The following is a 17,279-nucleotide window of genomic DNA, read 5'->3' on the forward strand; positions in this document are numbered from 1 at the left end:
GCCAGCACCGCCCACTTTAATGTAGCCCTGCCCACTCGGTCACCAGCACCGCCCACTTTGACGTAGCCCTGCCCACTCGGTCGCCAGCACCGCCCACTTTGACGTAGCCCTGCCCACTCGGTCGCCAGCACCGCCCACTTTGACGTAGCCCTGCCCACTCGGTCGCCAGCACCGCCTACTTTGACGTAGTCCTGCCCACTCGATCGCCAGCACCGCCCACTTTGACGTATCCCTGCCCACTCGATTGCCAGCACCGCCCACTTTAACGTAGCCCTGCCCACTCGGTCGCCAGCACCGCCCACTTTGACGTAGCCCTGCCCACTCGGTCACCATTACCGCCCACTTTAACGTAGCCCTGCCCACTCGGTCGCCAGCACCGCCCACTTTGACGTAGCCCTGCCCACTCGGTCGCCAGCACCGCCCACTTTGACGTAGCCCTGCCCACTCGGTCGCCAGCACCACCCACTGCTCAGGTAGCCCTGCCCACCGCTCAGTCAGCTCCGCCCTTTTCCCAAGTCGTCACGAGTTGAGCATGAGGCCAGAACATTTTAAACCGCCAATGAAGGCAGATTTTCACAGGAGCTTCAGGACACCGGAAGAGGTTTACTGAATCCACTGGGACTGTCTCAGCCAAAACGGGCCATTTGGTAATTTTCAATTAACCAGGCCCCATCAATCCTAACTTTCCTAATCAGACAGAGTCAGTGGCCCATGTATTACTAGTTATCTTAACTTGGTCTAGTTGAAACCCAAGACAGTCCAAATTTAGAGTATTTGGCTGCTATAAATGTCCACGTGAGGATAAGCCACTTTGATGAGTTATCATTTCTGATAAACAAGGTCGCTTCTGAAAAAGAGCTACATTGCTCAGTGGTCCTTATCTGGATAAAAAAATTGTTTAAGTTTAGTTTATTCTCAGTAAAGTCAGGTTTCTTTTTCAAATCAGCCCCTGTCAGTCTCCAGGTGTTCCTAAGCAACTGCGAAGCAGTTCTAGTCTCGGCCTCTAACACTCTGGCTCAGCTATGGTTCAGCCTCTATCACTCAGGCTCAGCTCTGGCTCGGCCTCTAACACTCAGGCTCAGCTTTGACTCGCCCTCTAATACTCAGGGCTCAACTGTGGCTCAGCTTCGGCTCAGCTTCTAATACTCAGGGCTCAACTGTGGCTCAGATTCTCACACTCAGGCTCAGCTATGGTTCAGCCTCTAATACTCAGCTCTGGCGTGAACTGCTCGGTGGTTCCCAAAGACTGCGTGAGTGAGCGCCTCAGCTGTGGCTCGGGGCTCATGCTCGTAAGAATCCTGAGCACGGCTGGGACCGTGCTCAAAGCTATCTCAAGTGAAGCGTGGTGGCTCTGAGCCGACTCACTGCAGCCAGAGCCAATCCTGAGCCGAGCCGCGACTAATAATATCGGGGCCGTCCTTCGTCTTCCCGGCGGTGCCCCCATTGCCATCTCCCCCGCCTGCCGGCCCGCCCACACGTGCCAGTGGGGGTCAGAGCTGGCGGAGCGGCACTCACCCGAAGGCAGCGTAGTGCAGCGCAGCATCACCCTCGTCGTCGCGCACGTCTGTGCGGGCCCCCGCGCGGAGCAGGGCATCCAGCAGGGCCCCGTGGCCCGCGAAGGACGCCACCTGCAGTGCAGTCTTACCCTGGCTCCGTCCGTCCACCTGCAGGAAGACAAAGACCCCCCGAGTAGCCTTAACAGACTGCTGAGGCAAGTGCTGTTAGCGAATAGCATCCGTGAAGGCCGGCGCTATGGCAGACGAGGGGGTAGGTGGCGATGTTTAGGCCCAGGACCAGTTTAAATAATGTTGTATTTGGTTTACTCTCTAACACACGACCGGTGTGCTGAACTAGTAACGGCATTGGCACACTTTGTTTACGTGACAAACTCCTTACTGAATAGCTGTGGCAGGTGGTGGTGGGTTTAACAACAATAATATTTACACAATCTTCAAACACCTATTGGAATAGTGAGTGGGAGAAGAGGGAGGAAAGAGAGGAGAGAGAGTAGTAGGAGGGTTCGTAGCGCAGTGCGCTAACCGCTGCACTCCCGTTCCTAACATACACACATAAAAGACAAAGATCCCCTGTATAGCCTTAACAGACTGTAGGGGCAAGTGCTGTTAGTGATCACCGTTGAAGGCCGGAAGGGTACACGAGGGGGTGGGTCGCCAGCACACATATACACACACGCACACACATACGTACACACAAACAGACACACGTGTACTAATTCTAGATTTGAAGCTTTCGTGACTGCAAGGATTCATATTCTTAGGTTTTTTCGGTAAAGTCACGTAGGTAAAACATTAAAATTAATGAAAGTAAAATAAAATAAAAATCACGACGTTTCGGAGGCAACACAAGTCTCCGTCATCAGGTGGGACCGTCACAGCCAGATTTGCTGCATCAAGTGAGGCAATGATTCAAGATGTAATCCCTTAAAAGCAAGTTGAGGGGGGAGGAGAGGGGGGCGGAGCTCATCAGAATGTGGTAGCCAATGAATGGAACGCATCGGGAGGGAGGGGGGCGCGGCTCAAAGACGGCACGACGTGGATTGAATTCTGATGTACCTGCGCTGGTTAGGCATTGCCTCACCAACACCTATTTTACCTGGAATGGCACCTTCTACAAACAGAATGAGGGTACCCCTATGGGTTCCCCCTTGTCATCAGTTATAGCCAACATGTTCATGGAAAAGTTTGAATCAGACGCCATCCAGACATCCACCCTGCGTCCTTCCCTGTGGAAGAGGTATGTGGATGACACTTTCGTCATCTGGCCACATGGCCTCCCAGCATTGAACCACTTCTTGAACCACATCAATTCTAAACACCCATCCATCAGATTCACCATGGAAGTGGAGAAAGACGGTAAACTACCATTCTTGGATATTCTGTTTGAGAGGAGGACTGACGGATCCTTGGGACATTCTGTCTACAGGAAAGCCACCCACACAGATTCCTACTTGAAACCGGATTCCCACCACCACCCATCTCAAAATAATTATCTCATCAAAACGCTATACCACAGAGCCCATGGCATTTCTGACAAACACCACCTGACCGGTGAATTAAGACATGTACATCGGGCCCTCAGGATGAACGGATACTCTGACCGTACTATCCGCCAAGCTGTCTCTCCCACCACACAGAAACAGCCACATGAAACTCCGACCAAAACCATCACGTTACCATACATAGCAGGCGTGACCAAAAAGATCTCCAAAATTCTAAACAAACATAAGATCCAAGTCCGATTCAGTACAGTGCATAAAATCCGTGATCTGATTCCATCTGTGAAGGATGTCGTTCCTGACTTACAGTATCCTGGAGTCTACAAATTGAGTTGCATTTGTGGTGATTGCTACATTGGAGAAACGAAACGTCATGTTTCTGATCGTGTCCGCGAGCACAAGTCAGATCTGAAACACGGCAGAACTGATTCTTCTGCCGTTGCCGATCATTGCTACAACTCGGTGGGCTCTCATGAAATTGTCTTTTCCGAGACCAAGGTTCTCTGCAAACCTCCCGGCTACCATCAAAGGTTTGTACACGAAGCCATACAAATATACAAACACAGACATAATTTCAACCGTGATGATGGGTACAAACTTAGTAATCATTGGAAAGATGTTATGAACCACGCAAAAAAGACTTAATTACACATTTTTGGACCATCTTATCTGACAGGCACTATTTTACTTTACTTTACCGAGTGTTAACATCTCCAGTGTTCAACAGTACTCTCTTCATTGTTCAGCCAGCACTGGTATAAACATGGGCATTTTCGTTCTTTTCTATCATGTGTATCAACAGGTGCTTGTACACACACGTCCACGTACACTTGCACCACACTCTCGTTTGGCCTCCCCTCCCCCTCTCTGTCCAATGCGTTGGCGTGTGCAGCAGTAGTTGCTTGCGCACAACCACGTCCACGCCGTCGACGTGTACCACGTCGTGCATTCTTTTGGCCCCGCCCCCCCTCCCCCTCCCGAGGCGTTCTACGTGGCACGTCGTGCCGTCTTTGAGCCCCGCCCCCCTCCCTCCCGATACGTTCCATTCATTGGCTACCACATTCTGATGAGCTCCGCCCCCCTCTCCTCCCCCCTCAACTTGCTTTTAAAGGATTACATCTTGAATCATTGCCTCACTTGATGCAGCAAATCTGGCTGTGACGGTCCCACCTGATGACGGAGACTTGTGTTGCCTCCGAAACGTCGTGATTTTTATTTTATTTTACTTTCATTAATTTTAATGTTTTACCTACGTGACTTTACCGAAAAAACCTAAGAACACGTGTACTACTAAAACAACAACAGCCACCGTTCGTTACCGAGTGGCGGCAATGTCGCCACGGTGCTTGTGCCAGGCTAGGTACACTCTCAGGCCGTTGCGTGATGTGCAGAAGCCTCGTTGGCAGGATGTCACGGGGATGTGACCGAGTGAGATGGCTGGCAAATGCATCACCTCTGCCCTCCACTGTACAAGCTTGCTGTGTTATGGCCGCATGGCGCTCCGCTAAAATGGCGCGGCATGGGCTAGAGAATAGATGGAGTGATGTGGTACAGGAAGATGTGGAGCTGAGTGAACTTGCCGTTTACTGGTACCAGCGGTGTCAAGATTAGCCTCTGTTGAGGAGGCTTGTGAAGGACGCTACTGGGCAGTTGGAGGCAGTCGCCCTCCAACAGCAACGGAGGCCGGAGAAGCAACGCTCACAACAATGAGTGGAGCACCGGGTGGCTAAAGCACAGCCAGTCATCTCAGTTAGTCGAGCCGTGGCACCTGGGTCTGCCCCGTGACCTCCTGCCAGCGGGCATTCGACACTTCACGTGGCCTCAACGTGCACATAGCCTGGCACAGGCGTCATGGTGACGTCACTGCCACTTAGTGGTGAATGGTGGTTGTTGTGTTTACTTGTGCATTTATTTGTGTGTGTATATGTGAGCGTGTGTGTGCGTGTGTATGTTTGTGTGGCTCACCTTGTCTGGAAATCGCTGCAGAATCTCCACGACCCTGCCCAAGTTGCCGAGCGACGCCTCGCTCACCAGCTCCGACACGCCGCTGCTGTCCTCTGTGGCCACTCCGTGCACCGCCATGCCGTCCTTCTGGCACACCATGGCTGCCCCTGCGCCACCACCACCACGGCGCACATGCACGCCGCTCCTGGTTCGACTCCTTGCCGTGGCTCAAAGCTAGACGGTCAAACGATTGACCGATTCCTCTACACTGAATGTCAGTGCGGGTGTAGGCATGCGTGTAGGCATACTTGTGTGTCTGTTTATATGTATGTGTAATAAACGACTTCCACGACGATCTTTGCCAGAGTGCTTCTTTATTAACTGTGGTACTGTACAGCTCCGCTCCCCCGGTCTCGCCGTTGGCTGGCGGCACGCCGGAGAGAAGAGACGAGCTCCGCTGGGGAACCCGCCATGTCGTCGGTGGCGCAGAGAGGAGTTGACGAGCAGCGACACAGTCCGGACCCAAGGCTCCCCACACCGACCACGAGTCCTCCCCTGCCTCTGCTTATATTCACCCCGGCAGAGCTAGGCTCCGCCTCTAGCCACGCCCCCTCAAGGAACCTTGCCGATGGTTCCTGAAGCATCCTTCCCGACTCCGCCCGTCACCTTTGGCCCAGATGTTATTCCCTCTTAGGATTGGATGCCGATTACATAATAGTGCCTGTACCCAGTTACCCTCTGGCACCCCACCCTCTCATTACATCACCCCCCCCCCCCCCTTAATAAAAAGACTAGCCATCCCGGCTAGAGATAAAACCCATATAAGTGTAGTGGCTAATAAAACTGGAGGAAGCTTTCTCTGAGGCAAAACGTTTATTACTACACCAACAGACTACAATACAAAGGGGTAATGGTCCCTTCCACCTGATACTCTATGTAGGGCGTCCCCCGGACTAGCTCGCCTCTTACTGGCAATCACTACACCTACACTGCTGTGGCTTGAGTCTTCTCTTGAGTCTTCACTGGTTATAAGCTGGAGCTCTCACTGGTACGAGCTCGAGCCGACCCTAGCCAGGGGTTCGGCTCTGCCCATTGGGCTCTTCTCTTCAGGGCTCCAGGTGAGGCTCTTCAGTCTTCGGCCGGACGATGACGGAGCTGGACACTCGGGGACCTGGCTTTTATACAGGATCCCGGGTCACTCCACCCCTGGCCACGCCTCTCTTCCAAAACCTTCTCCAAGGGCCTGGAGAATGACCTCATCCCCCAGCCCCCTGCCTGGGGTCTGGGGTCCCGACCGTTGGTCACGATGCTCCCCCCTAGGGATTGCCTAGGGCCAATAGCCCATCATCACTATTAAGCCGGTCCGGCCTCTCTGCTGCTCCCTACTGGCACGAGCTAGTACTGCCCGCATCGGCCGGCAAAACAGATTCCTTCGGGCGTTAATTCCGTAACCGCATCTCCCCCGGTCCGTCGGACACGTCAGACCCAGGCAGTCCAATTTTTCGAGGTGAAGGCACAATACGCGGAGGGATAAACGGTTTCAACCAAGAGGGGTGGACGAACCAATGCCGGTGGCCTGCCCGGATACGCACACACTGCGGACGTTTGATCTCGACCACCTCCACTGGGCCATGCCAGGGCTTATGTAACTTAGGGGAGGTGCCAACAGGCACCTGAGGGCAATGTAGCCAAGCCTTGTCACCAATGGACCATGACATGTCACGGTCAGACCTGCGTGCATAACGTTCATTGTGCACCTGCGTCTTGGCGGTGTTCATCCTAGCCGCCTCCCGGACCTCGGAAACACGACGCAAGGAATCGCGAACATGTTCTGGCAGTTTAGATTTAACGTTATCAATCAGTGCTCCCAATTGGGTATTGAGAGGGGGAACTTTTTCCCACCCATACATAAGGAAGAATGGCGAGAATCCCATTGAAGCGTGCAGGGCCACCTATACGCAGCAAGCACGCTCGACACATGTAAATCCCAATCAGCTTGCTTGGCATCCACCGTCTGACAAAGCATGGCGGACAAAGTCCTGTTCAGACGTTTGACCATCCCATCTATCTGAGGGTGGTACGGCAACGTCCTGATTTTCTTAGTGCCCAATGCGTCGCAGACCTCGCGCAACAACTTAGAGGAGAAGTTCCGACCTTGGTCCGTAAGCAGCTGTTCGGGAGCACCTTTGTCCATTACATACCCGTAGAAAAACATGTCGGCTATGGAAGCCGCTGACTGATCCGGCAGCGGCCAAACCATCGGCCATCGAGAAAAATATTCCACACCCACCAAAAGGAATGTGTTACCCCTGGAAGTGACCGGAAAGGGCCCAAGGAAATCGAGTGCCACCAGTTCGTTAATACGCGAAACCCGAAATAGATTGCAGCGGCGGATGACATTCTGCTGCGGCGGTTTCCTCTGAGCACATTCCGTACAAAATTTAATCAATTTGGAAACATCGGCTGTCATCCCCGGCCAATAATAATCACGCTGAAACATAAACAAGGATTTATGGACCCCAAGGTGCTACAACTTCTCCTCGTACAAAGCCGTTACGGAGGGCAACGGGAACAACTCGCCAGCGATCCAGCATTTCCTCCCTCCACATCAAAAGGCCGTCGTGAAGAATCAACCAGCCCCCTTCACTCGAAGCGGGTCCGGCCTAACGCCGCAAACTCCCTAAGTAGTCATCCAGGAGCTGCTAGAGCACCCACACGGAGCGCGGAAGCTGCAACATGCTGTCAACCGACGCATCTGCATCCAGAGGTGTCGAACCGGCTACGGCAGACATGACAGTACGCGGTCGTGACACAACGGGTCCACGACGGCTCGTCCCAGACAAACACGGGCAATGAGGCGACTGCGGCAATCGCGACAAGGCATCCGCGTTGCAATGTCGAGAACCCTTACGATACACCACGCTGAAAGAGAACTCCTGTAAAATCTCGAGCTAACGAGAGAGTTGGCCAGCTGGCTGCTCGACTTTCAAGGAATATTGGAGGGCCGCATGATCAGTGCAGACCACAAATTCCCTGCCATAGAGGTAAGGCCTGTATTGCCGGACAAAATAAACAACGGCCAAAAGTTTTCTCCGGGTGACACAATAACGACGTTTCGCCGGGGAAAGGACACGGCTGCCGTACGCGACCACCTTCTCAACACCGTTTTAACTTGAAATAGAACGGCGCCGATACCCGTGTCGCTAGCGTCGGTGTCTAGGATAAATGGCAGAGAAAAATCTGGATACTCGAGCGTGGACGCGTCCGACAATCGTTCGCGGAGGGCCAAAAACACCCCATTTAAATCTCAGATTTTTAGCAGTTAACGCATGCAAGAGTTTAGCGACCGTAGCAAAATGTGGCACAAACCTATGGTAATAACGCAAATCCGACGAAACTGCGCACATCACCCACACACGTGGGGGTCGGCCAAGCGCGAACACAGGCCGTTTTTTCCAGGTCCGTGGCGATGCCCTCAGAGCTGACAATGTGACCCAAATAACACAAGGAATTTTGCAGCAAGTGACATTTAGCCGGTTAAAATTTCAAGTTAGCAGAGCGCATTCTATCGAAAACGGAGTGCAACCGGCGAAGATGTTCATCAAAAGTGCGGCTAAAAACAATAACATCGTCTAAGTAAATGAGATCAGTGTCCCACTGTAGGCCGGTCAAGACGAGCTCCATCAGCCGCTGAAAGGTAGCCAGAGCCGAATTCAAGCCCATCGGAAGGCAATTGAATTGAAAGAGTCCCCAAGGCATGCGAACGCGGTTTTCGGCTTCGACGAGTCGTCCAGGGGCAGTTGCCAAAACCCCAAAGACAAATCGAGAGTGGAGAAATATCGCGCCCTGGACAAGGAGTCTAGACAGTCGTCCATGCACGGGAGCGGATATGCGTCGGCTAGCGAAACTTTGTTCAACTTGCGGAAATCAACGCTGAGGTTACCAACCTTCTTCATGACAACCACAATGGGCGCACCCCAAGGGCTGTTAGACGGGAAAATAATATCGGTGGTCAGCATGTCGTTGACCGCTCGTTGCACACATTCCTTCTCCACCGGGCTCAACCGGTGACGAATAGGACTGGCCTCACCCATATCAATGTGGTGAGACGACAGGGATGTACGACCTAGATCGAATTCATTCTTACTAAATACGTCTGAAAACTCGCATAGAAGTGAACGCAATCTGTTCCGTTGCTCGGAAGACAAGGAGTTTTCCCCGCACAACGCAGCAGCCCATCGATCATCCGCAATGTGACAAGGGTGAGCCGCTCCCACCAATTGCCGCGGCTCAACCTCGTCGTGGTCCGAAAACGCAGTGGTGGCGTAAGTCAATACTGTACCAGCGGGAACTACAACAGCGTCTGGGCCCCCGTTAAGAACCTGCAAGAACGGGGCTTGCCCGGAGCGAAGGATGGTCTGTGCACCGACTAGAGCCAGACCCCGGGTCGCAGTATTAGATGGGGTCAGAAGGACCCCAGCCGTCGAATCAACACATCGGATTCCCTTACGATAACGCAACGGCACAAGCATTTGGTATCCCGGCGGAATCTCGACCCTGACATTAACGAGGGCTTGTACAGCTGCGCTCGGTGAAGAACTCAACAACGGCAATGGCAAAAAAAAACAACTTGCGACCCGAGGGCATTTCCAAGCAACCCTGATCTACCAGGATCTTAACAGGCATCCTTCTAAGTAAAGCAGTACCAAGAAAGCAGGGCACAGCCAACGACCTAGAAATCAGAACCGGTCCCGATACGGCCACATCACCGATGACAACGCGGGCTTCCACCTGCCCAATGATGAATTAGGCCAACCCCAAGTAACCGAACCCGATTGCATAGTGTCAGCAAACGAATCGTGCTGTGAACGAACGAACCCCGTGTCATGAGATGCATTAGGTTGCGAAATGGGCCGGGTGTCCAACGTGTACCGACTCGCCTGTGGAGGTTGAGCCGTCGGAGGAACAGCAGGAGCTGAAGCAGCAGCCAAAGTCGGAGATCGAGGGTGACTCCGGCATTCCCTCGCGAAGTGTCCCAGCCGGCCGCATCGGTAGCAGGCTACGGACGGCCTTTGAGCCCCCCAGACCTCACGCTGACGTGGTCCCTCGAACCATTGACGACGTGCAGTGTCGCCCCATCTTCGATTCCAGCGCTGCCAGCTCTCGTGAGCGTGAAGACATCTGGCTGCCCAACGGGATGATTGTACATCGTGGCCACACGCAGGCAAAACCACCCCCATGACCCTCGCCAGAGCCAGCAAACGGTCCATAACAAGCGGCATACGCCCCTTGTAAAGTTGCCTTCTTCTCCTGAGGGATCGACCTGAACACCGCCAGGGCGTCGTCATCTAACACAGTCGGTAGAGCGACGAGCGCCTCCTCCTCCGACCAGCGCACCGAACGGAATGCCGCCTCAAACCTCCAAGTGAAGGCGCTCCAGTCGCCGCCGGCCGCGACGAATTCTTTAACACCAGGGAGTCGTCGTGTGCGATCGGCACCGCCTCGTCCCACCTCGCACCTCGCACACCACGCGGCCCATCCAAAATGGCAGGCTCCGACCGCGTCTTCGCGGCTCCGTCCAAAATGGCGGCGTCTTGCACGTGGCGTCCTCGGCGCGTGTAATTGCGGACGTCTCTTCAGCGCCAGTAATGGTGGACGTCGCCTCTGCAGGAGAACCTGCCGAGACTCCAGCCTCGGACCTCCGATTGCCATCCCCTGGCGATGCTTCAGGTGGACGCCCCACCACCGTAGATGTCGCAACGAGCGACACCAACTGAAGGAGAACCGTCCGCAGCGACTCTAGCTGCTCCTCCACCCTCCTCCAGCCGTCTTCGGCTCGCTGGGGCGGAGATGCCGCGGCCGTGCCGACCGCCTCCGGTGCAGCGATCTCACCAGCCGTGGTTTCTGTGACCGGGACCACAGATCCCCGCCTCATTGTCGTCGGAAGACGCTACAAGTGGGTTCTTCTTCTATTGAAGGACCACTTCTGACTCCAATGTAATAAACGACTCCCACGAAGATCTTTGTCAGAGTGCTTCTTTATTAACTGTGGTACTGTATAGCTCCGCTCCCCCGGTTTCGCCGTTGGCTGGCGGCACGCCGGAGAGAAGAGACGAGCTTCGCTGGGGAACCCGCCACGTGGTCGGTGGCGCAGAGAGGAGTTGACGAGCAGCGACGCAGTCCGGACCCAAGGCTCCCCACACCGACCACGAGTTCTCCCCTGCCTCTGCTTATATTCACCCCGGCTGAGCTAGGTTCCGCCTCTAGCCACGCCCCCTCGAGGAACCTTCCCGATGGTTCCTGAAGCATCCTTCCCGACTCTGCCCGTCACTTTTGGCCCAGATGTTATTCCCTCTTAGGATGGGATGCCGATTACATAATAGTGCCTGTACCCAGTTACCCTCTAGCACCCACTGGATGGCGCTCTCTCATTACATATGAATGCGGAGTGGTAGTGTAGCAGTTAGCACCGAGTTCGATTCACGCTCATGGCCAACACCAGTAACGATTATCTGCACTGGTCCTGCACCTCCCCATGGTCGACTCAGCCTCAGATGAGCACCTGGTGCGCTGTGTAAACATCGCCACTAGGGAGACAAAGGTGGCCAGGCATGGTGCTGGCTGGCCACCCACCGCCTTGTGTGCCGTTCTGGCGTTTATAAGTGCTCAGTAACAGCACTTGCCCCAACAGTCTGTTCAGGCCATATGAGGAATCTTTGTGTTTGTTGTTGTGCGTGCGCATGCGTGCGTGTACGTGTATGCGTGTGCGTATGTGGGCGTGTGTGTGCGCGCGTGCGAGTGTGCCCGTGCCACCCACCCTCCCTATGCTCCGTGGACATGAGGTTGTTGGCGTCGACGTCTCCGAGTCTCACAGCGCTCGCGCACAGCGCATTGAACGTCCACACCTTGTCCCGCACACACACACGCAGGTCCCCATCCGTGTACACCTTCACCACCTGTCCCACCTGCCCCACCGCCTGTCGACACACACACACCAACAAAATAACTAACCCCAAATAGCTTTCAATAGCTGTGGCGGGTGGTGGTGGTGGGTTTAACGACAAATATATTTACACAATCTTCAAACACCTATTGGAATAGCTAGTGGGAGAAGAGGGAGGAAAGAGAGGAGAGGGAGTAGTAGGAGGGTTCGTAGCGCAGTGCGCTAACCGCTGCACTCCCGTTCCCAACATACACACATAAAAGACAAAGATCCCCCGTATAACCTTAACTGTTGAGGCAAGTGCTGTTAGCGAGCACCTATGAAGGATGGAACGGCACACGAGGGGGTGGGTGCCGAGCACCACGGTCGGCCGCCTTCGTCTCCACCGTGGCGATGTTCACACATTGCACCAGGTACTCATTTGAGGCACGCACACACTAGTCACACACACACGTACAGATCCCCCCTGTCGCCTTTAGTACACTACAGAGTTACTGAGTTGTTACGGTGATACTACTACGGTGATAGGATGTATCGTAATATCGCTTTGTTACGGTGATATTACGATACATTGTACAACATAAAAATCCACAATGGTACTGTCCATTTAGCAAAGCAATCATGCTTACACAATTCTGACAAAATACAAACAGGCGATAACTCCTGGAGCGATGAACGGGGTTCGCGATGGCGATTACAACGTCCTAACCTCACAACCGCCCGCCAAGTGTGGGGCGGCACTCATTTCCAAAGCCCGTTGGTGGAAATTCCACGTTGCCATGACAGGGGCTGTTGGGAGGAACTGACCGTTCGCATGGCCTCGTTCCACTCGCCGTGGCCGACCTGGAGCTGCTTCACGCGATCCTCGTCGTCCAGCACGCGCACAAGGTCACCAACGCTGAACGTGTCCACCTGACGGCACGCACGGTGAGGAGACATTGTGCACACACGTATGTGTGTGTGTCTGTGCAAGTGTGTGCACGTGTGTGTGCACGTGTGTGTGCAAGTGTGTGTACGTGTGTGTGTACGTGTTGACACAGTAGGGGGCACAGGTGGTGCACCAGCCAGTCATCTAAGTCGACCCGTGGCACCTGGGTCTGCCCCGTAACCTCCTGCCAGCGGGCGTTCGACACTTCACGTGGCCTCAAGGTGCACATAGCCTGGCACAAGCGTCGTGGTGACGGAACCGCCACTTAGTGGCAAATGGCGGTTGTTGTTGTTGTGAACTTGTGGATGCGCAAGTGTGTGTTTGCACGTGTGGGGAGCGGTAGTGTAAGCGGATAGCGCGCTTTGCTACGAACCCGATGACCCAGGTTTGATTCCCGCTCACGACCAACACCAGTGACGATTATCTGAACCGGTCTTGGGTCTTCCCTCGGTCGACTCACCATTCGGGAGACCAATGTGGTTGGGCGTGGTGCTGGCCACTCACCCTCCTGTGTGCCATGCCGGTCTTCATCACGTGAACTCTGGTCATCAATGCAGCGGTTTTTAGCTAGCCATTGAACAAAGACGGTCACTGCATCGTGCAATTTCAGATGCGCTTCTGCAACCATCTCAAACGCCAATTTAGCTACGCGCTTTTAAATTTTGATTGAAAACTCCGATTAGCATGTTTGGTTATGTACGGTGAGAAAGAAGTTCAACATACATACATATGTAGTGACATAGAATGGGTTACTAGGGTGCGTAGCGCTGGTTACTGATAGAGAGCGGGATTGTGGGTGTATTAGCCCGGTCCACCAGCAGGGCAGGTGAAATGTGCCACTGGAGCGCGTAGCGCCGGTTGCTGGCAGAGATGGGGGATCTGAAGACACAGCAGCCGGTCTGCCAGCAGGGCACGTGATAAGCCGGGGTTAGGGATGTAGGGTAAAGGTGACAGAGGGGACACGTGGGGCGAAGCCCAGAGCCTTCTGGTAGGTTTCAGAAGGGGGCGTGGCCGTGGGCGGAGCCAGGCCACGCTCGGGAGGATAAAAGGGAGGTCCCGACGCTGGGTTGGAGCTGTCGTTTGGAATGGAACCCGTCGCCTATGCAAGTCTTCGTCCCCGACTTCACCTCCTCGGCGTTGTGGGTCAGGTAGTGTGCCGGCTGTCCTGACCCGTGTGTAGTTATCCCCTGTACTGTGGAAGTGTAGAATGAACGTGTGTGCCTCCTACTATTAGTGTCTCTGAAGTGACTACTACACATACATAGGTGGTCGCTAACAGCAATCGCCCCAACAGTCTGTTAAAGCTAAACGGGGGATCTTTGTCTTTGTGTTGAGCGGTAGTGTAGCGGGTTAGCGTGCTGAGCTAACGAACCCGTCAACCCGAGTTCAACAGCAGTTACTAATATCAGAACCGTTCCCGGTACGATGTGTAAATATATAAATATCGCCATTCATGGTGTTGGCCAACCCACCATCAGTGTGGGGAGTGGTAGTGTAGCGGTTAGCATGCTGTGCTCCCAACCCGGTGACCCGAGTTTGATTCCCGCTCACGGTCAACATGAGTGACAAATATCTGAACTAGTCCTGGGCCTCCCCTAGGTCTACTCAGCCTCAAATGAGTACCTAGGGCGGTGTGTACACATCGCCACTGGGGAGACAAAGGTGACCGAGTGTGGTGCTGACCACCCACCCCCTAGTGCGCAGTGGAGGCCAGAATAGGTGCTCGCTAACAGTCTGTTAAAGGCGACACGGGGGATCTTTGTCGTTTGTGTGCACCCGCTGGCTCTCACCTTGGTGAGCGCCCCCGAGTGGTAGGTCCACCTCATCTTGGTTCCCCCGTACTCTACCCGCACGTCTCCTCGCTCCGTGATGCGGTGCACCGTGCCGACCTTCCCGATGAACTAGCGCGGAGATGCAGGGACACGCGGGGACACGGGGTAACGGGGCAGGGGGCGACAGTCAACGGGACATATGCGGACAACTTGGAAACACCCAGGGGGACACAGCAGGAGACACACGGGGGCAGGGGGACAAGTCGTACGGCACGGGGATATACGCAGGGACAGTTGGAGACACACACGAACAAAGACAAAGATCCCCGTATAGCCTTAACAGATTGTTGGGGCAGGTGCTGTCAACGAGACACACACACACAGGATGGCAGTCACACCATGAGAAACACAGAGGCGTCCAAAATCACATCGCACACAGTGGAGACAGAATATTTATTATTAAGTCCGTGCAGTGGACCAGACCATCAGAGACACACATACAAACAAACCATCAGTGACACACGGAGAGATACGAAGATCCACGAAGACATCCAGACCATCAGGGACACACAGAGACACACGAAAATACGCAGAGACACAGAAAAGAGATGCGGGAGCCAACCACTGGCCTCACGGCTTTGTCCACATGAATCACCCACCTCAGCCATCTTGGGGTTCCAGCCACCGTGTCCGTCCTGCATCTGTCTCAGAATGTCCTCCTCCAGGAGGCACTTCACCTTGTCGCCCACCTGGAAGGCGCGCTCCTCCTGCATCTCCTGGCCCCTCACCTCGGCCGGCTCCCCTGGGCACCGCCACACGCGACAATATGCGTGACAATACACGCGCGACAATATGCGTGACGTGCGCGGCACTTGTGTCAGTCATGCTGTCCCCCCGTGCGTCTCCATGCTGCTGTCCCCACTTCACGCACCATACGCAGCAAGTGTCACCTAAGAAGGCGACGTACTGTAAGCTGCAGGAGATTTGTGGTGGGAGGGGTGGTGGTGGTGAGGCGATGCTGCTGCTGTGCATAATCACAGCGATTTGTGGTGTCGTTTTTCAAAGTTGCCAAGTGTGGACCATGATGCCGGCACACGATGACCCCGTTTCGAACGACGCTGACGCAGGCGGCGTGTCGTAGTGCCGTCATCACGGTTAACATGCAGCCGTAGTGTTAACCAGGGCGGCCCGCCGGATTCGAACCGCGAACCTCTGCAACAAGTGCCGACCACGCCACCGCCTGGCCATGTAAACCGCCCCTATTTAATACTGATATTGTTCATGTAACAATTATTATTAATCGATATATTAATGCAGGAGAGCCCCACAGAGTGGGTTGCACTCTATGTAACTTGCTGACCCGTCCCTGCTGGACATCTGTGACCCCCTACTGGACATCTCTGAAAAAGAGCTTCACAGCACATCGGCACTCCAGGCTAAATAAAGATTCTGATCTTGATTTCAGGAGTTTCCTGCTGCTACATTGGGGATTTTCAGCCAATGAACGATGTTGATTATTACTGTAGTATTATTACTGTACCTGCGAGGAGGAACCCGAATAAAACCCTTACGTAGTAAAACAATACGAATATATAAAATTTGTATTATTATTTTGAACCCAACGTGCCGAAGGCACGACCACTGGGCCGCATCACTGGGCCCAGGGCCCCCCATCTCCGCCTCATCGGTGGCGAGATGTCAACTACCTCACCTGGTACACAGGAAGTCGTGGGTTCGATCCTGACCCTGACGCCTGCTGCTGTATATTTGGAGTTTGCGGCGTCTCTCTCCCAATGGTCGCGTGGATTTTTCTCCGGGCCCTCCGGTTTTTCCCCTCCACATTTAGAATCAATGTCACACGTGCAGAGCGTCTGGCTGCTTCTATCCATTTCCACGTGATGACGACGAGCCAACTTCGTTGACCTATACACTTGTGACAGGCAGGTCTCTTCTGAAAAAGAGCTACGTGGCTCAGTGGCGCGCCTTACCCTGGGGTCAAATAAATAGCAGCAAATAAATGGTGAGGTGTCGCCATACCCAGCAGGGGCAGGTGCTCGGCGAAGTAGTATCCCCCGTGGGAGTCGGCGATGCACTTGAGGTCGACCTTGCCCTTGTGCCCGACGCGGTACACGTTGGTGGAGCCGTTGGCCCAGGTGACACAGGCAACGCTGCGCCACGACTCGGCGTCCCAGCCCCGGATTTCGTTCACCTTGCCGTGCTTCCCATCGCCGCCTACAGACAAACACAAAGGTCCCGTGCCACCATCACCCCACCCCCCAAATGGCATAGAGCGTGAATAGACAGCTGGTGCAATTGTTGTCAAACGAGTAGCAGCACCTACGAAGGCCGACATGGCACACGAAGGGGTGGGTGGCCAGCACCATGCCCGATTGCCTTTGTTTCCCCAAGTGCTGATGTTTACACACCATACCAAGTACTAATTTGACGGCTGAATCGCCCCAGGGAAGGCCCAGGACAGGTTCAGATAATCGTCACTGGTGTTGGCCGTGAGCGGGAATCGAACTCGGGTGGCCGGGATTATAGTGCAATCCGCATACCTACACTAAACCTCCCGATGATGACAACAGCCGCCATTCACCACGAAGTGGCAGTGACATCACCGCTTGAGAAAAACATAAGTGCCCTTTGAGGCGAAGTGAAGCGTCGAAGACTCGC

The 17,279-nt window shown here is 54.2% G+C and overlaps 1 protein-coding gene across 4 annotated transcripts in view; it reads right to left on the reverse strand.

Moving 5' to 3' along the window:
* LOC144730802 (E3 ubiquitin-protein ligase MIB2-like) overlaps positions 1-17,279 on the reverse strand; it is a 57,876-nt gene that overhangs the window by 18,003 nt on the left and 22,594 nt on the right. For 3 of the 4 annotated variants that reach the window (XR_013587852.1, XM_078611562.1, XM_078611563.1), the window contains exons 5-11: positions 16,641-16,835; positions 15,263-15,405; positions 14,622-14,732; positions 12,711-12,815; positions 11,778-11,937; positions 4,982-5,127; positions 1,516-1,664 (exon numbers count right to left, since the gene is read on the reverse strand). Coding sequence is in view for 3 of the 4 variants with exons in the window: in XM_078611562.1 (XP_078467688.1) it covers positions 1,516-1,664; positions 4,982-5,127; positions 11,778-11,937; positions 12,711-12,815; positions 14,622-14,732; positions 15,263-15,405; positions 16,641-16,835 (1,009 nt within the window). In the remaining variant the exon portion in view is untranslated. The remainder of the gene's footprint in view (positions 1-1,515; positions 1,665-4,981; positions 5,128-11,777; positions 11,938-12,710; positions 12,816-14,621; positions 14,733-15,262; positions 15,406-16,640; positions 16,836-17,279) is intronic. The other variant, XM_078611564.1, reaches the window with a different exon arrangement.

This window comes from Lampetra planeri, chromosome 36 (genome assembly GCF_965212315.1).
Source record: "Lampetra planeri chromosome 36, kcLamPlan1.2.h2, whole genome shotgun sequence".
Taxonomy (NCBI): Eukaryota; Metazoa; Chordata; class Hyperoartia; order Petromyzontiformes; family Petromyzontidae; genus Lampetra; species Lampetra planeri.